The sequence below is a fragment of the Rhagoletis pomonella genome, unplaced genomic scaffold (assembly GCF_013731165.1).
Source record: "Rhagoletis pomonella isolate Grant_MI unplaced genomic scaffold, Rhpom_1.0 Rhpom_scaffold_00014, whole genome shotgun sequence".
Classification (NCBI taxonomy): Eukaryota; Metazoa; Arthropoda; class Insecta; order Diptera; family Tephritidae; genus Rhagoletis; species Rhagoletis pomonella.
The window spans coordinates 10,500,493-10,525,426 of NW_023458568.1; the positions used below are offsets into that span (position 1 = coordinate 10,500,493).

A 24,934-nucleotide genomic window follows, 5' to 3' on the forward strand; every position below is an offset into this window, starting at 1 on the left:
ATGTATGAAAATTCAACTTGCTATAATTTCATATGCTTAACAGTATCACAACAGTATGTTTACAGTATCTCCCCATAACTTTTCATATGAAAAAATTTATTATATGCATCCCACTCCATATCATTGAATTCCTCATTAGAACATGTAGTCCCTCTATTTTAGCGTATCAACAGTTCATATGGCTTCATACCATGTAAATGCGCCATTAAACTTTTCTTCGTTTTGCTAAATATTTTTATCTAAATATTCAAAAAGGATAATTTTCCTCAAAAATTTATGGTCAGAATAGTTACTATTTCAATAAATTTGTCAAATTTATTTTAGGGAGACTGTCATCCAGGACCGACATAAAGTTCCAGCAAATGTTGCTCTACGCAATTCCCGATATGCGATCGTCGAATTTTCAAACCTGCGAGTGTACTTCTGCAATGAAATCGCTTCTCATAAAAACTACTTTCCGTTCGGAGGCGACCTAGAACTTTAGGTCCCTTCACTTGCGTGACAAGATCAACACGCGCATTATTGATAACATGATGCCAAACTCGTTTTTTGCATGCATTCAAAAAACTAGCGAAAGGGCAGATAACTATTATAGGGGTATGTGTTGAAAGCCTGAAAGAATGTGTAAAAGTTTTCAAATTTAGCAACTGTTAGGCCCGATTTCAGATGGCGTACTTAAGTAGAGATTGTTGATTAATTTCGACTATTCATTTTCAGATCATACATTTAGTCTCCACTTAAATGGCCAATTTTGCTATTTAAATATGAGATATGCAACCCTATGTTTATACCAAACAACCAAGATTGATTGGTAGATTGTTTAATCAATCCCACCAAATCCCACCTAAAACAATCAGCTTTTCAGCGGAAAATGTAAACAAACAAGTAAATGCAACAACAATTTCAAGGAATAAGCAGCAGTGCTTCCAATTGTTTGGCATATTTAAACAAAGTTTATCTGAAACCCAACGAAAGCTAAATTGCATTTAAACAACAATCCACAATCAAACTTAAGCGCCGTTTAAATATTCATTTGAAATTCTTACTTTTGACGACAAAACTCAGCCTTAGAGAGCCGTTAGTTACTGTCTTTCTTAGTTTTTATTTCTATAACCAATTTACCAAGGTCGGGATAAAACAAACAGTAACCCCAAGCATTTTCGTTTTAATAAGACCCGTTAAATAAGTTGCTTAATTTTAACGGGATTTGCTTTTTGAAAGGTTTTGTTAAACTTTATTTTTCGGGCGTGACAACACTGGTTGTCATTGCTTTGCAGCCTTACGCAATGGAAGCGCTACCTGTAATGCATGTCGGCTCTGCTGTTGGTGATGCTGGAACTGTGGTATCACATTCATCTGTCATTTCTACCATTACAGTTACTGCTGCAATTCCTGTTGCGGTTAACATTGGATCTACACTACAAACGTCATCTGCACTGAATTCCTTCTCTATTACTGCTGCTTCTGGTGTTAATAACAGGATAGCGACTTCTGTAGCTTCTAACATGACTTCTAGTATTACACTGGCTCCTAAAATGGCTAGTTCTCAGTTCTCTAATATGTCTACCACTGGTACACTGCCTGTTGCTGCTAATTCGCTTATGGCTGCTGCTAGTCCGTACAACTGGATTACTGTGCATCGTAATGGTGCCCCCCGGAGTAGAAATATTGTATATGGTCGCAATGAAAATGACGAACTCTCGAAGTAGTCAAAAAAAAGCAGTGGGTACATTTATCCTCTTTTAAGAACACCGTCTCTGAACAAAATATAATCTCATATGTTTCAAAATATGCTGGTATCGACAGCAAGTATCTTGCCTGTTATAAACTTATAAAGAAAGGTGTCTCTGTTGATTCTCTTGAAAGCGTTAACTCCAAGCTCGGTGTCTCAACAGCTTACTACGGCACCACCTCAAGGTGGTGGTGTGTTAATCGCGCTAAAGCGTTGCTTACGTTTTTCAGCCTATAATGCGTAACCATTTATGGCTCCTTTGACACTACATACATTTGTGTATCATATATACCACCCAGTAGCTCTGATTGCTTATATAATTCTCATATCGAAAATATAATTGATCTCTGCGATACTAATATGGATTCCCACTTTTGTATTATTGGTGATTTTAACCTGCCTTATATTATCTCGATAGATTTACGGAATAATGGTATTTTGACACCTACTAACGTCATGCGATCTCACGAAATTAATTTTATTGATAGTCTCTTAAGTTGTAACCTTATTCGAATTAATTATTTATTTAATACGCTATCTAAAAGCTTAAACAGACGACAGCGTTGATCAGGACTAACTCGGACTTAATCCGGATCAACTGCAGTTAATTCCCGAGTTGATCCGGATCAACGCTGCCGTCTATTTATGCTTTAAGATGCTCGATCTAGTATTTGTAGACGAAAATTTAAGATTTAACCTTTCTGAGGGTAATCTACCTCTGTACAAGACAGACAAACATCACGATCCGCTTGTTATTTCTTTAAAATTTTTTGATGTGATCTCTATTCCGAGCAATTCGTGCTCTTCCGCTTTTAATTTTCGGATTACAAACTTCTGTGAGTTGAATAATGCATTTAGCGATGTTAACTGGGCTAATATTCTTTCATCAAATGATGTGAGCTTATCTTCTGACACTTTCTTGTCTAAGTTGACAGAGGTGTTTTCCATTAAAGTGCCTCCTCTTCCTCCTAGACTTCATAAATTACCATGGTATAACACTACTCTAAAAAATTTGAAGAATAAACGTAATAAATATCATAAACTGTACAAGGCCAACACTGCGAATGCTGTTCACAGGGATCAATATATGAATTATCTGAATCAATTTAATGTGCTGGATAAGTTTATTTATAATTGTTATATTGGTAAACTTGAAGCTGAGCTAAAAGTAAATTTGGAATTTTATTCGCTCTAAGCGTGGGTCTTCCAACATACCGACTTGTATGTGCTTTAATGGTAAATGCTCTCAATCTTTGCCTGACACAGTTGAATTCTTTGCTGAGTTCTTCAAATCAAACTTTGATAGTGAGGCTGATAGCCCGAATAACTCTCACGCTCGCTCTAAATTATCAGAACGCATTGACTTTGGTTCCCTCACAATCACAGAATTGGATGTTAGGACTTCTATGTCCACGCTTAAACCTTCGCTAAAATGCGACAGTGATGGGCTCTGTGCCTACCAGAGACCGGCGTTGAGTACTAATAAAATTAGTGTACTTATTGATCCATAACATTTAGTGCAAATGAGTACTTACACTAATTCAAAAAATGACTAAGAGTAATTTTCACCAAAACAAGAACACACTCAAAATATACTAACTCTTATTTGTGGCGGCAATTTTTGTCTCTATCGAGTATAGTCTACCCATCTGGATTTTACTCATTTGGTCGAGTGAGAGACTGAAAATAATTTGAATGAGTTTAATATTATTTGTGTTCTGCTTTGCACTACATCAGTGTGGGCATTTTTGGTACAATTGTACTTTTTTGATGCAATTTCGTTTACTACGCAGTAGTTTTTAGTACAATTTTGTGATGAATATTATAAATATATACGTAGCTCTGAAAATTCACTGCGGGAATTTTTTCTATCTTTTTGTCTTCGCCTTCTCGTTTTTGCCTTTGTAGGTTTTAAAAAAAAGTTTTGAAATAACCATTATAACATAGCCAAAGGTGTGCTATCAACCTCAGATTCCTAGGCAAGTTTTGAAAGAATATTTTCGATACTAGATCTTATTAAAACAAAATGTCGAAATCAACTTCATATAGTTAGAAACAGTGTCATCGTTAATTCTTTATGTTCTTAATTATTTGTTTATAAAAATATAGTTAATTCCTTAACAAAACCTGTATGAAAATAAGTTGAAATCTTTGAACAACATTAAAAAAATCGACAAACTTTCGTAAAAACTTCGAGCTTTTTATTTAAATTTTAGTATAATAAAGTGCAAGTTTAAAGTAGCAGGAATTTACCGCCTGTCATCTAATCTAAACTAATTATATAAAGAGAAGTCCCTTTTTTTGTAACAGGTAATCTCGCGAACGGCTGGTCCGATTTTCATGAAATTTTGTATACAAATAGCTTTCGGTAACCACCATGCTTTAAGCTAAAAAAATTTTACTTTTTTTCGGGTAGGTGGACCAGAGACCAATCTATTCGAGAAAATCGAATTTACGGTCCGATTTGCTTAAAATTCGGTGCGCAGATAGCTTTTTAGCATGTATTAGCATATGTGATCATTTTTTTCCGAGAAGTGGACCAGGGACCGATCTATTCCAAAAAATTGCATTTATGGTTCGATTTGCTTAAAATTCGGTACGTAAGTAGTTTTTTAGCATATATTAGGACATATGGTCCATTTTGTCCGAGAAGTGGACCAGGGACCGATCTGTTCGAAGAAATCGTATTTATGGTCCGATTTGCTTAAAATTCGGTACATAGGTGGCTTTTTGCCTGAATAAGCTTATAGATACCTGTTTTCCAATCTTCATGCAATTTCGAATATAAATAGCTTTAAGTAACGACCATATCAAGGGGCGAATTCGTCACTAGACAAGATTTTTTGCGCCAATCAGAAACAACGGATACTGTCAAAATATAATTATAATATATAATATATCTGAACTAATTTATATTTAGAAAGCCGTTTGTTAGTTTTCGCAAGGCTCGAGAGTGGCTGAACCGATTTTTTTGAAACTGCCACCTGCCGCACGTGTCCCAAGGATGGTTTTAGGCTGAAAAAAATCTATATGTAAAGGGGGCGTGGCACTTCCCATATAAACCGAATTTCTCATGCTACATATCTCTGAAAGTGTGCATGGTAGAGTTTTGGAAATTGGTATGGGGATATACGACATCAATCACATACCCTTGGAGAAAAATTTTAGCTATAGTAAAAAGGGGTGTGACATCTCCCATACAAACCGAATTTTTCATACTGCTTATCTCTGGAAAATTTTTGGTAGAGTTCTAGAGTTTTGTGTGGAGATGTATGAAATAAATCGCATAGTCTTGGAGAAAAATTGGAACTATGGGAAAAGGGGGCGTAGCATCTTCCATACAAACCGAATTTTTTATACTGCCTATCTTTGGAAGTGTTCATGGTAGAGTTCTGGAACTTGGTATGGAGATATACGAAATCAATCGCATACTCATGAAGAAAGAGCGCAGCTGTTGGAAAGGGGAGCGTGGCTCCTCCCATATAAATCGAATTTTTATACTGCATATCTCTGAAAGTATTCATGGTACAGTACTGGAACTTCGTATGGAGGTATGTATATAGTTGAAATCAAGTCCATACTCATGGAGAAAATTTGGCCTATTTGAAAAGGGGTGTGAGGCCTACAAACCTACCGACCTTTAGCTATCTTTGAATGAATTTTTTTATTCTTCTGTAGGCGTGTTTGTGAGTGAAATCCTCCTAAATGGTTGTACGGATTTTAACGAAACTTTTTGTGTATTTGAGTGGGTCTCTGGATGGTTTAGTTTCACAATTTAATCCGACGGTTGGCGCTGTAGTTGAGTTATTACTAAAAATCTTATTTATGATCCGATTTGGATAATGTTTTAAATATGTATGCAATACTATTGCAAAAATGTGCTGCCAAGTGGCGCTGAAGTCGAGCTATTACTAAAAATAGCCAAGTGAGAAAAGGGGCGGTGAAGGTCAGATTAAATCGACCTGTTGGACCATTGAGTATATCGACGGTCCTGCGTTGCAATTGGCCCAATGGATGTGATTTTCCAATATTATTATGCGTTCAAACTTTTAAGGTATTTCGTCTGAAATAAGTATATGTATATTGCATTTCTGTAGAACAATGATTCGCACCCATTTTGAAATTGCCACCTACTATACTGTAAAGCTTCTAGGACATTCGCTATAGAACCGGGTCATTGTTGCCGCCAGGGAGTGAAGAGGAAAAAATTTATTTCGCTTTGCGAATAACCGTGCTATGAAATGCCGCACAACTGGAGAATTTCAAGAACGGATATAACACTTTCCTTAGGTTATTTAAAGCGGCAAATGACCACCAAACCTTAATCTTAGCAGACAAATGTGCCAATGAAAATCGTAAACGTGAATTGTTGGTGAAAATGTTGGACCAAAAAGTTTCAATAAATATATAAAAATTTTGGGCAGGACGAAGTTCGCCGGGTCTGCTAGTATTATCTAAACGCGATTTTTTATTAACGAAGAAAATGAGCAACACCTTCATCAAAAAAAATATATATATTAAAAATCAGCGATAAGTCGCAGCTATTTTAAACCTGCACTTCATTTAAATTGATCGGACTACAAACGACATTCTCAAAACATGTTTTTCTAGGAAATCTAGTTAAAAGCCCGAAATCTTTACGAAAGTTTGATGATTTTTTTAATGTTGCGCAAAAATTGAACCTTGGGGTTTTATTAAAGTATAAACTGCATTTTTATAAACCAATAATTAAAATTAAATAATTTTAAGATAAATGGCAAATTTTGTTTATATGTGAGTGTCGTAAAGTTTTGATAAGCACTTGAAATGATATAATAATAATAATAGTAGATTGGCGCTTACACATGTGTTAGTGGTTGGCCGAGCTTCTCCTCCGATTTGTGGCGTGCGCCTTGATGTTTTTCACACAAAGCGGAGGGACCTGCTGTTTTACGCCGACTCCGAACGGCGATTGTATTTTTATGAGAAGCTGTTTTTCATGGCAGAAATACACTCGGAGGTTTGCCATTGCCTGCCGAGGGACGACCGCTGTTAAGAAAAAACCTTTTTTCTATATTATTTTTCGATGCTGCTTTGACGAGGCCTTGAACCCAGGTGCAGCGGAGTGGAAGCGCGCACTGCTTGCCACTACACCACAGCGGCCGGCACTTGAAATACTAAAAACAAAATGTCAAACTTTAGTACTGAATTCAAAGATGATGTCTCTTTTATCCATGCATAATAACTTAAAAAAATTTGTTTGTTAAAAAGTGTACCTTAAAATATGTGCATACACATTTATGTTCAAAGTGTAAAATGTACCTACATAAACTTTCCCATGGATACCATCAAATCATAGATCTTGAAGGGAATCTATGTATGCATGTACTAAGAAAATGTATGAGCAAATTAAAAAGTCGATGCAATTTACAGTCGAAAAGTACAGTTTTTGGATTGATTTCGTACTGAAGGGACGATTTCGTACTGAAGGAACAATTTCATTTCCCAACACTGTGCGACATATGGGCGCCACCATAAACAAGTGTGAGCTAAAAGTGATAGTGTGTTAGTGTGCCTTCGCATGCTGTCGCTTTGTACACGAAAATATATGAGCAAATTAAAAAGTCGATGCAATTTACAGTCGAAAAGTACAGTCTTTGTATTGATTTCGTACGGAAGGAACAATTTCATTTCCCGACACTGTGCGACATGCGCGCGCCACCATAAACAAGTGTGAGCTAAAAGTGAGAGTGTGTTAGTGTGCCTTCGCATGCTGTCGCTTTCTCGTCGTTTGTACATGTTTTGTTGCTATAAACGACGAAAATCGCTAAATTCACTAAAATCACTCAACTGAACTATTGGTGCTTCTCATGATTCAATAATACAAGGTTCGATAAACTGACAGTTGTCTCTCTCGCACCGCTCCCTTAGCAGCGGCACGGTGTTGCTTCTTTGCAAATTTGCTTGGAAAAAGTGTAGCTTTGGTGTTAAATAGAAGTATAAGCATTTGTGCAATAGGCTTATTTGTATATGCTTATGAAGCATATTTAACTGATAAAAACATAAATTGCTTTTAAATTGGATGTTTACATCAATCTTATAGTAGTTTTATTTTAATTTTGAGTTTTTTTGCAGTTTTTATACAGCTAAATAGCACATAAATTACGTAACTGACATAGATATATCAATATTACGTTCAATACTTCGTTTAAAATGCCAGATTTCCTGCAAATACATTAAAACCTACAAAAGGAATTTCACTACTACTTGAGTACTTTTCTACTACCATTTTCACACCAAGAGATTTCTTTCCTCCACTTTCTCCGTCCTTCGTAAATGCAACCTTTTGTAAGGGAGTGTCAAACCGCGGCTGTCAATAATTATCGAATCATGGGTGCTTCTTAGTGCTGCCACTCATTTCGGTATAACACATTTGTTTAATGGCTCAATGAGAGAATTTAGCACTACACCAATTCATGTCAACAGAGAACTTAGCCATTATCCATACTCTCGCTTTGTGTGCCGTACGTAAAATAGTGTTTGTGCATATGTGTGAATATTTTTCAATGAATAATATCCACTAACACTATTTCTTGTGTTATTCAACCAATTACTTAAAATCATGAATAATTGCAGTTCCCTGGTACCTACGTTATGTCGCATTGCAGTTCATCTTTATGTGTTCCTTTATGTCATATTTTTAATTTGTCTCTATCTTCTGGCACATTCATTGATAGATGGAAGATTGCATCAATTACTCCAGTATTCAAATCTGGCAATAAAAATGGCATCGATAATTATAGGCCTATTGCTAAACTTACAGTTTGTTCTAAGCTTTTAAAAAAAGGGGATACCGTTTATACAGATTTTTCGAACGCCTTGTATAAGGTGTCTCACGCAGTCTTAATACATAAATTTGAGTCTATCGGCTTTCATTCTGCCTTCCTAAAATGGTTAAAATCTTATCTGTCTAAAAGGACTTTGTTTGTTCAAGTCGAAAACGGTAAATCCCACTCTTTTGTGGCAACGTCAGGTGTTTCCCAAGGCAGTATCCTCGGACCACTTTTGTTCGTCCTTTTTATAAATGACATCAGCTCCGGTTTCAAATTTTCCAGGTTTTTACTCTATGCAGATGACCTCAAACTCTTTCGTAGAGTTAATGACTCGTCGGATGTTTATTTTCTTCAGTACGAACTTAGTAACCTAGTCAGTTGGTGCCATACGAACAAGCTTCACTTAAATGTAAATAGATGTTTTCATATATCCTTCTCAAAATCTTCAAACATTATTTTTTCTAATTACAATATTTCTAGCACTCGCTTGGCCTCTGTGAAAGAGTTTGTTGACTTAGGCGTAGTCTTTGACTCAAATGTTTTGTTTGTCAATCATATCTCTTACGTGCTTCCAAAAGCCTACAGTAACCTGGCTTTCCTGCGTAGATATGCAAAAGACTTTAAGGATCCATACACCAGAAAAGCTTTATTTATCTCTTTAGTACGATCAAAACTAGAGAACGCTTTTATTATATGGAACCCCATTTACGCCTGTCATGCCGCCAGACTCGAAAATTTGTTCATTTTGCGTTAAGTTCCCTTAACTTTGATGACCCGATGTCATCTTATTTTCTCCCTTGTTGGCTCTTTGGATTGTTCGGTCTTTCTGGAGAAGATATCCTTTAATGTGCCTCACAGATTTCTACGCTCAGCTCTGCCGTTTTACTTGCGTGCTACAAAGGCTAACTATTACCATTTTGATCCGATGTTCCGCGCTCTGACAGAATTTAACAAGATCTCAGAGAGTCTAAATATTGATTTTACGTTGCCGAGAAATATTTTCAAATCATCTATTGATTCATTTTTCTTATAACTACTTATGTATCTAAATCTATAGTTTTAGTTTTAATGACTATCGTAATCTATCTAGTCTCTAAGATCGCAATCATAGACTGAATAAACATAAACATTATTTTTTCTCCGTTCATATAAAGCAGTGGATAAAAATATACGTATGTGCGATAGGCAATTTTTTCTATTTAAAAAAACACCACTAATATATCCTGCAAAAACACATCGACTTCGTCTTTTATCTCTCTTCTGACCCAGAATTGTTTTCGTACAAAATAACGCAAAAAATCTCTAAATTCTTACTCGTTCATTTTAGGCATGCCATTGTTACCCCACGTCTCCACCTTCTACAGATTCTGTAAAAAAAAGCTGTGGTAAGACAGAAATGTCTGGTGGAGACCGTAAATTTCCACTGTTAAGCCATATCTGTCTTGTCGTATTTCGTACCATCGCTGTCTTAACATCAGCTGTCATTTCATAGTCTGGCAACTCAGTTTCCATTTTACTGAGCCACCTACATTGGGTACAGCTCGATCTGACTGGCTTGATCCCATTTTGAAAGTGATATGTGTGGCGGCATTTGTACTTTCGCAAACTTTGTGGCAATAATTCCACTTTCGCGACTTAATGCAACCCTGCGCTAATTTCCGAGTTGTAAAATAAAACTCAATCTGGCATCACTAAAGTTGTTCATCTTCCCCTTTTTTTCTGGATGTCATCGAATTTAGACGTACTTGCCGATATATCAACGCAAACAATTAACCTGTAATTATCTTGTAAACGACTAAGTAATCTTTTAAGTAATAAAGCATTTTAAATATTATTCGGTTGTTTGGTTTATTTGAACGAGTTCTTTGTGAGGTAAACTCAATACAAAACCCCAAACTGGTGATCCCGACGTGATCGGCAAGCACGTGCACACAAGCAGCCATTTTGAGGTAAGAGTAAAATGGTGGACAACGTTTTGCCACCAAGAGCATCTCAAACTCCTTCGCCTAAACCTGAAGAAACAATGGCACCCCCTAACTCCATTGCCGTAATATATGCCAGACTTCCAATACCACCGATGGTAAGCACCAACATAGAGGCCTGGTTTACCTCTATGAAATTTTGGTTCACCGCTTCGGTCATTACGGCTGATAAGCAGAAAACGGCAACAGTGTTAGCAGCTCTCGACCCAAACGTCTTGAGTCAACTGGGCGACGTCATTGCAACGCTCCCACAAAACGACAGATTCGACTACGTTAAGCAAAAAATAATCGAGCATTTTGCCGATAACGAACAGCGGCGACTCAACCGGGTACTCTCGGAGCTACCTCTTGGCGACAAGAAGCCGTCCGAGCTTTTCTTCGAGATGAGAGCGGTCGCAGGCAATACTCTTGATGATGCTGCTCTCAAAAGCCTCTGGATTAAGCGTTTACCAGAGTTCGCGCAGCCAGTAGTAGCAGCTTCGTCTGGCTCAGCCGCGGAGTACACGAAGATAGCCGACACCATAGTAGACGCCATCGCACCTCAGCAACTCAATCGCGTTAAGTCAACACGAGAGTCCAGCGAGATTCATGAACTACGCGCTGTTGTTATGGAACTTGGCAAAAAATTCGACAAGCTCACAACTCACTCACGCTCGCAAAGTCGTAGGCGAACAAACATACGACAGAATTCGGACACTCGCGACAGCTCTAAAGGGGTTACATCTTCGCGAGAATCATCTTCAGTCCGAGACTGTTGGTATCATCTAAAATACGGCCGAAATGCTAAGAAATGCCGCAGTCCTTGCCGCCAGAGCAAACGTGCTCTTCGAGCGGTATCGTCCGACCCATCCTGACTATTGAAGCGCGTGGCGGATTGCAACGAAGGTCCCGTCACAGAGCGCAAAGTACTTCGTCTGCAGGTGCCCGAACGACATACAGGCAAAACATTTCTCGTTGACACTGGTGCCGACGTGTCGGTGCTACCCATCACTGCAAAGCCCTATGACATTCGACCAACCGCAACAAAACTCTACGCTGCCAATGGTTCCGCCATCAAAGTCGTCGGAGAGAAACGAATCAACTTGGACTTGGGCCTTCGTCGGGATTTCTCGTGGTCCTTCATAGTTGCCGATGTCACAACCCCGATAATCGGCGCGGACTTTATTCGCTTTTACGATTTGCTTATCGACTTGCGTCGTAAACGAATCATCGACAACCTTACGAAACTTCGATCATTCTTGACCGCGCCAACGCTATGCAAGGCAACCGAAATCAAAACATTCGATTCCAACGACCCGCTCGCCGACCTGTTGTCCGAGTTTTCGGAGATCACGAAGCTGGCGACTCATGGTTCCCTGACAAAATCGACGGTCTTCCACTGCATTTTAACAACGGGCCAGCCAGTGTTTTCCAGACCACGACGTCTTGCGCCCGAGAAACTGACAGCTGCACGTAATGAGTTCAACTTTTTACTTAAGGCGAGCATATGTCGACCGTCCAGCAGCAACTGGTCAAGCCCGTTGCATATGGTGATGAAAAGCGATGGCACCTGGAGGCCATGCGGGGACTACCGCGCACTCAATGCGCAAACGTTGCCTGACCGATACCCTTTGCCGTATCTAACCGACTTCACGGCGAATTTACAAGGCAAGACAGTGTTTTCAAAAATCGACCTCCAACGTGCGTTCCACCAAGTTCCCATCCACGAGGATGATATAGCTAAAACGGCAATCACGACGTTATTCGGAATGTTCGAGTTTAGGTTTATGACCTTCGGCCTCTGCAACATTTCGAATGCTCATAAATGAAGTTTTGCGGGGCCTAGATCATACGTTTCCCTACATCGATGACATTTGTATCGCTTCGCCGTCGGTCGAGCAGCACAAGCAAGATTTACGCGAAGTTTTCAAGCGCCCCCGGGACAATAATTTGGTCGACGCTAGAGGCATACGTCCTCTACCTGAGAGGATAGCAGCCATTCGCGATTTTCCGAAGCCCACAGTAGCAAAAGAACTGAAGAGCTTCATCGCCATCCTGGTGCGAAATAAAGTCAATTGACATTATTACCTTTTTAAAAACGAAATAAAATCAATTGACATTATTTCTCTTTAAAACATTAAGGGCCGGTTTCTCTAATCCCCCGGTAAACATCGTTACCGACCTTATCGACTCCCTGTTATATGCATGGAGTTAGAACGTCGATAACAATGTTTAACCGGGGAGTTAGTGTTAACCAGAGATGGAGAAACCGGTCCTAAATTTGCTTAGCTTCGCGGCGGCCCGCGTCAGCGCGCCACACCGCGCGCGTTGCGCTCGCGCTCCCGCCCGCGTACCCCGCGCGACCGGCGCGCACACCACGTCACCCTACGCCGCGGCCCCCCCTTCCCCGTCTCCCGACGTGCTATAACGCAGGTAGATTTATTTTTTGTATACGTTGAAATAAAATGTTTATATATTTTAAACATCGAGGGCTTATATTCAATAATACCCCCTATCTGCACACTTTTCACAAAGATGAGATTCTGATATAAAAATCCACCTAAGCTTTAACTGTCATCAGTGATATTAATGCTACCTTATATAACGACAGGTAATAAGTCCCAGATGGTTTCTAAAATCACAAATTAGTTTTTGTGCAAATTACAGATAGAGGGTATTAATGAATTCAAGTCCTCGATATTTCACATTTTTATATTTGTAAGTTATTGGAAGCACGGATGCCAACTAGGCTCAAACCGTGCCATTTGTTCCTATTTTACTTCAAATAGCACTTAATTTTTCAATTTGGCACTAAATGCTAAAATGGCACTTTTGTAAAAAAATAACATTTCAATACATTTTTGTGAAATCCTTTGCGTGCACTTCTTTTTCTCAACTAAAATTTTCTAATTTATAAAGGCTGTTCAACTGGTTTATCTTATTTTATCATTGCACTTTTGTTTTGAAAATGTGGCTTTATTTTATTGTTAAATGTGAATGATTAAAAGGAATTACACCCTTTTTGGCACTTTTATTTTTCTATTTGGCACATTTTGGCACTTTTTTTATCCTCAATATGGCACCTCATAACTAAGGAGAGTTGGCAGCCCTGATAAGAAGATTTCTGCTGTGTTTTGAGGCAACAACTTGTCTGCAGTAAAAAAGCATATAATTTGTATTTCAAAAGTGTGTGAAAACCAATCAATTACCTTATATGATCTCGGTTCCGATATTAAATAATCAATAGTTGTTTATACCCGCATTTTGGCACATTGGCTCGTTGAATGTGCCATCTAACAAATAGTGTCGTCGTTCTCCTTAGCTGCTTTTAAATGACTGCTGACGGAGACATAAATACAGTGTAAGAAAATTCTTTTTCTGTAATTGTTTCCTTATAGAAAGGTTGGGTTCTTTTCCACCTTAGACATTCCAAATTCGTTCAAAATATGCTAATTTAAAACACAGAATTCTTTCAGTGCTCCTCCGGGGATTTTGGACATGTACTGTTTCGTCAATTTAATAGTGTTCGCTTTATTTTTGTAGAAACGAAAAATGTTTTGCAAGTTATGGATCATTTCTCCACTCTTTCTTCAAATATTTCTCGTATTCCAGCTGTGCGCAGGCGTTTAGTTTTTCGCATCGTGTTTTTACATATTCGTAATTTAAATTCTTTTTTTAATAGAATCAATTGGAGGTAGTTCATGATTGTGTGGGGATTAATATCACAACACTGAGGATTTGGCAAAAGCCTTTTTCATCTATTAAAAAACAACACTTACGGGGCAATGTTTATTGTAAGAACAACATTTTTTTCTATGAATCGACATACTTTAAGCATTGTTGACGCTATTTCCATTTGAATGAGGAAATAGCGTCAATGACTTTATTTCCAAATTTTTGTTGACTTTATTTCGCTTTTGAAAAGGTAATAATGTCAATTGACTTTATTTCGCACCAGGGTGGGAAATAAAGTCAATTGACCTTTTTTCCATTGACCTTATTACCTGTCACCCCAGTCCCACCTTCAACAGCTAATTACGGGCAATAAGAAGAACGACCGTACAATTGTCGTTTGGAACAGTGAAGCTGAAGACGCCTTCGATCGTTGCAAATCAGAACTGGCGAAAGCAACATTACTCGTGCATCCGTCCCCCGGCGCTGAGTTAGCCTTATACGTCGACGCTTCGGAAACCGCTGTCGGAGCCGCATTGCACCAACTCCAAGATGGAGAGCTTCAGCCACTCGGCTTTTATTCGAAGAGGCTGACCAGCGCGCAACGTTAATATAGTACGTACGACCGTGAGCTGACCGCGGCATACCAAGGCGTATGTCACTTTCGGTACATGATCGAGGGCCGAAAATGCCATATTGTCACCGACTATCGCCCGCTAGTATACGCCTTTCGCCAGAAGCTAGAAAAAACTTCACCTCGTCGTGTAAGGCAGTTGGATTTCATCGGTCAATTCACGACCAATATTCGACACGTATCCAGTGCAGAAAATTCCACAGCAGACCTGCTCTCTCGAATGCAAGCAATCGAACAAATTATTGACTACGTTAAGGTCGCAGCCGCGCAGCAAGCTGACACTCATCTACAAGCACTCCTAAGCGAATCAGGTACGCGAAGTAATTCACTTTTACTAAAGTATTTTGATATCCCCAACAGTATGGCGAAACTAGTATGCGATACTTCAACCTCGAACATTCGGCCGTACATACCCCATGAGTTTCGCAAAGATTCACGGCTTGTCACATCCAGGCGTTCGTGCAACAGTCAACCTCATGACGCAAAGATTTGTTTGGCCCGGAATGAAGAGGGAGACAGCAAAATTCGTGCGGAACTGTCAGGTATGCCAACGGTCAAAAGGCTGGCCAGAGGCAGCGCCGATGCCTGATATGTCCGCCGAATCCGTTGCCAAAGCGCTTTTATCTCATTGCATTTCGCGATTTGGCGTTCCAACACGAATTACGTCAGACCAGGGCCGACAATTCGACCACGATTGGCACTGTTCACCTCAGAATAACCCCTTACCACCCACAGGCAAACGTCATTTTAGAAAGGTGGCACCGAAGTTTTAAAGCTACTATCATGTGCCACGACCCGAACAAGTGGGTACATCATTTGCCAACGATCCTCCTCGGTCTTCGTGCAGCTTACAAACCCGACATTCACGCGAGCCCTGCTACGCTCGTTTATGGTTCAACGCTACGACTCCCAGGCGAATTTTTTCAGTCAACAAAGGCGAGAGCAGTAACACAGGAGATGGTATCTCAGTTCCGGTCGCTAATGCAGAAACTTCGCCTTACAAAAACCACACATCATACGACGCCTAAAGTTTTCGTGTCACCGGCATTGCATTCTGCATCTCATATCTTCATGCGGAACGACTCAATTCGTCCTTCACTGACACATCCTTACGACGGGCCTTACCCCGTTGTTAAAAGATCGCCTAAGTTTTTTAAACTTTTGATACGACGGCAGCAACATAAGCATCGATCGGCTAAAGCCTGCGTTCTTAGCCAGCGACGACTACGAAAATTCGAGCCATATTCCCCAATCAGTAGAGCCAACGGATATACCCGCACCTATTCCGACAACGAGCCACATTCCTCAGGAAGACGAGCCAATGAATACACCACCTCCTATATCGATATCGGTAGTTTCGTCTAGGCGGGAAGTAATGTGGCGGCATTTGTACTTTCGCGAACTTTGTAGCAATGATTCCACTTTCGCGACGTAATGTAACCCTGCGCTAATTCCCGAGTTATAAAATAAAACTCAATGTGGCATTCATCTTCCCTTTTTCTTTCTGGATGTCATCGAATATAGACGTGCTTGCCGATCTTGTGAACGACTAAGTAATCTTTTAAGAAATAAAACATTTTTAATATTATTCGGTTGTTTGGTTTATTTGAACGAGTTCTTTGTGAGGTAAACTCAATACAAAACCCCAAATATGTTCAGGCAGCAAGTTGCCCATATGAGAAAACAGGACAAAGTTTAGAATGATACGTAAGTTGAAAAATTGACGAATTTCTAGTCTTCTTAGAAGCATTTTTTACAACAGTTTTTCTCCTGAAAAGTAATACCATGTCCCCACCGGAGCTAACCACGTGGTTATGGCTATTGAGTTGGTTATCTCGATAACCCACTTGATTTAGCGTAGTTTCGCCATATAAAAATGACAGCACTTAACCATTTCACTGAGATGGTTAAAAGCTAACCAATTCGAAACCACGTCGAAAGTCTGATACAACCCTGTGTTTTCCCGCCATCTGTGGGTCATCAGCGTTAAAATGTTAAGAATTCGTTCCCTACTAGTGTTTGGACTCAGCTAAAATCAGATTAGATTTACTCCGGTTTTTAAAAAAATTTTAAATCTACTCTACTCCGCTTGACTTCAAATCTATTCCGTTTTTTTCATTCATGTTATGCACCTCTTGGGGCCGTTTTTAGAGTGTTCACCACCGGTTTCAGTAAAAAAAGTGAAGGTTAGCCAAATCTCACTATTAAAAAGTAACTTTTTCATAGCAATGCGTCAATAAAGTAACTTCGTTATTTTTTGATATATGGCTGTAGAAATTGGCGGATGCAGAACTTTTTGTTAAAAAATATATGTAGAATGAAATTTTTATAAAGTAGAAAAGGTTTGCTTTTTAAAAAATTAAGTGTTAGATACGTTCTACTATATAAAAAATTCGCGTCCTTGCGTTCTTATTTGGCATGAATAGAAAATATTTTAGTCAAACAATTAATGTCAGAAACAAAAATAAAAAATTCAATCTAGTACGGAAAATTTGTTTTTGATCCGATTTTTGCAGCAATTTAGTCCTAAATCGATTTTGGGAGGTCCGAACACTGTTCTTTACATTTGTACTGTTTTAGAAACCTCACACCGCAGTGTGGACAACAATAGTTAGTGATGTAGTTAAGTTCGATTTGAGATGGTTAACTTTTTGGTGGGTCATGGTATAACCATTTTCACATTCGATAGTTTAACATGGTAGTGACGATATTAAATAGGCGACGATATATGGAAATAGCATATTTTCAACTTGAAGTGATTAAATCCAGCAAATATACCATGATTCAATAATGAAAGGTTTTGGATGTAGCTTTTTTCTAAAATTTGACACTCCCACCCACAGGGATGGTTTTTCGAAGCAAGAGTAAAAGGGGAACAAGTCAGTCACACTTCCTAAAATGGTAGCTAAATTCCACAAGAAGGTGGGGATAATAGTGTATAATAGTATATTACAAAACGAAGTATCTCCTGTCATCACACAAACAGTCAGAGCATACGCGTCTTGGCTCCCACGTCACTGTTGACAGTTACAAGTTTGAAAAAGTAGACGACTTCGTTTATTTGGGAACCAGCATTAACACCAATAATAATGTCAGCCTTGAAATCCAACGGAGAATCACTCTTGCCAACAAGTGCTACTTTGGGCTGAGTAGGCAATTGAGAAGTAAAGTCCTCTCTCGTCGTACAAAGATCACACTCTATAAGTCACTCATCATGCCTGTGCTGGTGTATGGCGCGGAAGCATGGACAATGAAAGCACCTGATAAGGCGGCTCTTGGAGTTTTCGAGAGAAAGATTCTGCGAAAGATTTACGGACCTTTACGCGTTGGTGATGGCGAATATCGCAGACGATTTAACGATGAGCTGTATGAGCTTTACAACGATATAGACATAGTGCAGTGAATTAAAATTCAGCGGCTCCGCTGCCATGTCGTTCGGATGGACAGAAACGCTCCTGCTCTGAAAATATTCAACGCGGGCCGCGATGCTGGTAACAGAGGAAGAGGAAGGCCTCCTCTGCGTTGGAAAGACCAGGTGGAGAAGGACTTGGCTTCACTTGGCATTTTCAATTGGCGTCAGTTAGCACAGAAGAGAAATGACTGGCGTGCAGTTTTGGACTCGGCCAAAATCGCTTAGGCGGTTACAGCGCCAATTAAGAAGAAGAAGAAGTATATTAAAACAAAAACGAATTTGATTAAGTTATTTAATTTAAACCAGCTTATTCACATCCAATATAACCCCTGATTGTTAATAAAATTTAATATTGATATGTATGTATATACCAAAGTTGAGTACGTCAGACGGCGCATTACTTGAGAATGGATGGTCCACTTGCTATTTTATTTTGTGTTTATTTTCCTTGTAAATTCTTTGCGGTACCATCTACATGTGATGGATATGAAGAAGCTATTTGTTTGTGAAAAAAACGACAAATAAAAACATTTGGAGCTTACGTTTCTTTTGCGGGTTTGGCTCTATTGCTTCGAGCATGGTAATTCGAATTCTTTGATGATGCACTTTTAGTGTTTTGGGGAGATTATGCCGCCGTCAGAATATCAAACAAAACACCTGTTTGAGGTAAAGTTTTCGAGTGACGAAAGCTGAACTAGAAACACAAAATTTATGATATCAATTTCTTGACGAAAATTATACGCATTTTTTAACTGCCTTTGAAACGTGGGGAAACTCTTTATTCATACGAATCGTTGCAAAAGTTCTGTTTTTTATTTTGTGTTTCTAGCAATAGACGGAATTTCGCAACGTTCCGAATAAATAAAAAAGATTTTCCGTATGTTGCCGAGGCAGTTAAAGAATGCGTATAATTTTCGTCACGTAATTCATATCATAAATTTTGTGTTTCTAGTTCAGCTTTCGTCACTCGAAAATTTTACCTCAAAGAGGTGTTTTATTTGATATCAGTTATTTTGGGGTAGCAAATTTAAAATCGACGACAATACAAAGAATAATCTAAATATCTTATTTTTCTCAAATAAAGTGCTAAAAATGTTATCTAAATCTAAATGATGTGTTGAAATCGATGTGTCCATTGAAGCATATAATTTTTCGAATACGGAATAAAGCGAAAAAGAATGATCATATCCTTTGTATTCGAAAAAAATTATGAAAAATCATAAAATTTATCAACTTGCTACCAACTTTGGATAGTTTAATTTTAGTTGCGTTCGTGTTGCTGTTAATTGTTCATGTTTTACCAAAACTTTCAGGTTTTTGCGTTCGCGTACGCAAAAAAACTTGCAAAGTAGGGGAAATTGAGAGAGCAAAGTGACATTTCATTTTGAGGGGAGCTGCTGGTTTCTGCTGGAAAAATTTTTGCAAACAGCAATTTGCCAACAGGAAAACAGCTGATCTAAAACAGCTGGTTTGAATTTACGCAAATCACAAAATTGAATTTGATGGTTTGGAAATTAAAAATTACAAAATGCGACTAATTAAACTTGTAAGAAGAAAGTAGTTATTTGTTTAATCAATAAACTGTGTCAGGATACCACTTTGTGATGAGTTTACGTACGTTTTAAATTTTACACTTTTGAATGTAAACAAAAATATATCAGCTGTTCGTCTAACTTGTAAGTTTCTGCAAATTTTCTGTTCGCGTACTATTTTGGATATTCTTCTCTTGTGGGAGAACAGATGATATTTCGGCGGAATTTGGCAGTTGGATGTTTTTTACTAGAGATTTTAAACGAACGCACCTATTATTAAGATTTCTACCGGGTGTGGGGCGCACACATTTGTTTTTCAAGAAGTTTTACTTATATCACGTGTACGGTGTTGCACTCGTGCTATTAAACTAATGTTTTTTTTCGAGTAGTTTTGATCAGTGGCAATTTATACATATCGTCGTTTAAAGTACAAAACCGCTTATCAACAAAATGCAAAACCGCGTATCAAGATAATGCAAAACCGCATATGTTAGGTGGAATAAATTATTTTCTAGGGAGTAAAAAAATTCATATTTCAAAATGGTTCTCTTTTTTATAAATCAATGGCATTTCTGGCTAGTATATTTCAGGAGGAATGGATTAGGATTAAGCCAAGAGTTTGTGTGAGCAAATCCAATTTTTGGCAGCCAATGTCAGTTACGTGGTTTTGCAGAATGACGATACGCGGTTTTGTACTTTAAACGACGTTATGTATGTATGTAAGTAGTAGCGGCACATTGGGTGAACTAAATGCATTCATACATACGTATTTATGTACAAATGCATGCGTCTTCCCAGGTAGGTTAAGTGCGGGTGATAATCCCATGTAGCATAGTTAAATATTATGTACATACCCACAATTAAAATAGGGGAAAGGTTACAATTTCGGCATGTGACTGAAACAAACTCTAAAGTACACACAAATTGTGGTTTCCAAGACATGTACGAAGTGATTAGCACAGCTGCATCCTTAAACTTGCCAACTCGCGGGATATTCCCCGATTTGCAGGGAATTCGGTTTAAGTAGCAATCGGGGAACGGGCACTTTTTTCGAGGAACTGGGTATGTTATTTTTATATCTTAAAGTAACCAAATTAGACGAATATGTTAATTTCTAACCATTTGCCCCTTTTTGAGCGACATTTTTTCAATTTTAATCGCAATATCTCCACAACAAGAGTTTTCCCAGATATACGCTATATACCAAATGAAAGATAAGGTTTTCGGCTAGACGTGAGGAAACCTAGAATAAAATCGACTGACCAGTTTCGGAGAAAATGCCCGAATCTATATTTTCAGCAGCCCGATAACGTTATGACCAGGGAACGGATTTTTAGGACCTAAAAACCTATAAGAAAGGCACAATAAAGTAACGAAATAGGCTGGAAAAGACAAAATAAAATAGCGAAATAGGTAGGAAAAGGGACTAGGTATTGCAAAAAAGGCAAAACAAAATAGCGAAAAAGCAAAAAAAGCAAAATAAGGCACTAAAAAAATACAGAAAATACGAAGAACAATCAAAAAATATATTTATTTTAGAAATGTTTATATTACAAGTAAAAAGAGAAAAACTAAACTAGTTTCATTAAATGAAAAATTCGTACTTTGAATCTTTGACTATTTTATCCTTTCGAGTTTCTAACTCATAAAACCAAGGCGTATTTAACAAGGTGGTGTTGGCCGTATGTAAGTAAAAAATTACACTAACAAATTATACGCTGATGTCCATACTGTCATTGGTATGAGTTACAACAAACACATCATTTTGACGTAATGGCCTCCTCGGCGAAAAACTCAGCTGTCGCCCCAACACCACCTTGTTTAATACACCTTGCATAAAACTTTAATCTGTATAGTTGTAGTGACATTCAACCACAAAATGCATTTTGAAGTTTTCTGGCAGCATTTTCATTCGATTTTCGCGAAGAATGTACTAAATGTGCGCTCGACGTAAGTTGATACAAGTGGAGCCCAATTTAAATATGGAACGTTTGAAACGTTCATATTAACAGGAATAAGGGCGTTTTCCTCGCCCTTTACAATTTTATCCACACCCCTTATTGTCTTCAAGTCTACGTTAGCGGAGAAAACGGCTTTGAATTTTTTCATCACCAATTTGGCAAGGGGTCCCTGCGCTTCTATAAGCCGCATGGGCATGCGTATATTTTTTTATTTTTTAATCTTAAAAAAAATATGTAAATGCTACAATTACTTTTTTAAAGGTAGAAAAGGCAAAAAAAGGCAAATATCTTAAAAAAGGCAAAAAAGGGCAAATATCTTAAACAAAGGCAAAAAAAGGCAACATTAAATGTGTATATATGGAATCAGGGAAAGCTAAACCGTGGACATTCTTAATCGAATATACTCTATCTCTTTAGCAGAAAAAAAAGGCAATTTCCATAAAATCCGTTCCCTGGCTATGAGATATTTATATTTCATAAACACAAAATACAGCATTAGATAGCCTGTTTTAAGACCCTTCTACTGATATCTACACCAATGACATGGACTGAGGAGTGCGGCCTCAGTGGTAATTTAAAAAATTGCCTTTTTTCGAATTTCAGATAGCAGCCACGCCCACAAAGGCATACAAATCAAAATATCCTGGAACGAAACCTTCCTAGTTTTTTGGTACTTTAATTCTTGAAAGTTTGAAAAAAATTAAATGAAGGGACGTACAGTCGCCACATACATACCAAAGCATTTCGTAGTGGAGACACGAACCAAAACGCATTTACCTCTATATCTTTCCAACTAGTAGCCGGAACTTAATATATAAAGTATCGTTTGAAAGGTATTGGCCTATAGAATAACACTAAATATCTTGGGTGTACCCACATGCCTTCTTAATCCGGGAAAAACAAAAAAAAGTTTTTTGTTTCGCATCACTTTAGCCTGATTTTTAAGAATCTGGTTAATCGTTTATGAAGCTTGAATACATTTTCTGGACACACTCTGCAAGACCTTTCCAACGATATCTCAAACATGTCGATTGGAGCTCTGTGTAAAAACTTCCAAATCTCGTGTATATATAATCGAGTCATTTCAGCATGCTTCTATGGCTGCTTTCGTCACTCGCGCGCACTGCCGTGCGCTGTGATTAAGCATTGGCTTACATTGTCCCAATTGGCAATTCGTGCTGATCGAGCTCAGGAAGGATAAAAAGGACACGCAGCTACTGAACGACTGAGGCAGGGAACATGATCTACATCGTCAAATGAGTAGTGTCGTAAGTATGCAATTACATCGCGTTATTGACTAAACCGAGCTCTCGTGAGTTACGATTGGCCCCATGGATGCGGTTTTCCAATATTATATTGCGTCAAAGTCTCATTCGGGGACACCAGGATTGTGTCTCTAGATAAATACCTAAATACCTTCGTTGACTCATTTACCAGAACCATTGCGCGCCTTACTTTACAGCGACTTGTCAGAATCAATAGGTATCCGTGAACGTCAATAAATACAACTATTCGGCATCTAAGGGAATTTCGTCCCTTTATCCTACAGTGAATTTCTGCAGGCCAACGATGCTCACCCATTTTATCTTGTTATCACCAGCGAATGCAGAACAAACATTTATTGAAATTTAAAAGGTATAAATTTCACTACTAAAAATTTAAAAATGTTCCTGAAACTTGCAAAGAAGTTTGGAAAAGAAATATTACTGTTTTTGTTTTTAGGAATAGGGTGGGTAGCTTGTGGAACATCCTATTGAATCATGCGAATATACTACCCAAGGCGAACTTATATAAGGTGGTGTTACTAGCTCAGCTGATTTTGTGTATGTGTTTCGCCGCACGGCTTCTGATATCAAAATGAAAAATTTTGTTTGAATTTCTACACACACTCTTACAGATTTTGACAGTTCATGCCGCCAAAGCAAAAACAAAATACATGTAAATTTTTGTTTTTGTACTCCTGCTATCACCTTATATAAATTCGCCTTGATACTACCAAAAGCATTTTAATTTGCCTTGGAAAAAAATTCAACAAAGCACTTGGTGGAACAAAAAAAAAATTGAGGAATCATTTGCCTGTTTGTCAATAATTAAATTGAAATAATTTAATAATTGATCTCAGGAAAGTATACCTACTTATATATTTTTCTTCAAACAAAAAATTTCATATACTTTCGTATCGAAAAGATAGTAAGCAAAATACAAATAAACTTTTTGAATGGAATCCAAACGAAGCAATTATCAAACTCTGCACAAGCCGCAATCATCAAAGACACAAGTCTTCGTAAGTTCGCAAGGTAATATGAACAAATCTCCGAGGTTTTAATTTTTTCCTTTGCAAGAAAACGGCTAGCGAAGTGAGCCTTACACCGAGTCAGGCTGCAGAACAAGCCAAGATAAGTGTAAGTTAAGTTGCAATAACTTCTACATTTTAGAATTAATAATCAATAAACGAAAACTTAGGAGCGAAAAAATCCACTAGATGCACTAAGTCGTTTATCACTAAGGCATCAGGGTTTAGAAAAACGTTCGGTAAATCCTTTAAGCACATTCTAAAATAGAAATTAAAATACCTACTAACCAATTTTCATGGACGAAAAAGGGTCTACAAGACGTTGATGATGAATACTTAAAAAAGAATGTCTTCTCTCGTTCAATTTTAAATAAGCATTCGGTAACTGCATCAATGTTTACCGTTTATACTTACATATATTTTCTTACATACATATGGCATTAATTTATTATCTATTTTAATCTTCATGTACAGGGACTGAACGACACTTATGAACAGCATGGTCGTGCAATTTCGTTGGTAAATTTGGTATGTTCTGTACATACAACTATATCAAGTATAAAAAGTTCTTATCTCTGATATAACAGGCGCAGGGCAATGCTTCCCACATACAGATGCAAAAACATGAAGCAAAACAGCAGTCAACGCCGCATTTAACGCAGGTTCAGCCAACTTCTCAGTCGCCCCAAGCATATCAGGCGCCAACGGAATTTGTATCGCATCAACAAGTACCTATCCATCAGCCACAATCGTCATCTGCCGTTCAGTGTAAAAATCAGTCGTACGAGGAATCACATGTAAATTATTCTTCCTATTTCTTTTTGAATATTTATAAATAAATTATATACCTGTTCCATTTAAATCCGCACCTTTTATCTTCACTTGAGCGATTCTGCAGTTAACACAGCCGTTGTCTCCACCTAAA

General features: G+C 38.1%; 1 protein-coding gene across 1 annotated transcript in view; it reads left to right on the top strand.

Moving 5' to 3' along the window:
• LOC118749217 (alpha-tubulin N-acetyltransferase 1-like) overlaps window positions 1-24,639 on the top strand; it is a 163,093-nt gene extending 138,454 nt beyond the window's left edge. Inside the window, exons 5-6 of the mRNA XM_036484007.1 lie at window positions 24,484-24,537; window positions 24,597-24,639. Coding sequence (XP_036339900.1) covers window positions 24,484-24,490 — 7 coding nt within the window. The 3' untranslated portion in view covers window positions 24,491-24,537; window positions 24,597-24,639. The remainder of the gene's footprint in view (window positions 1-24,483; window positions 24,538-24,596) is intronic.
• Window positions 24,640-24,934: the final 295 nt, after the last annotated feature.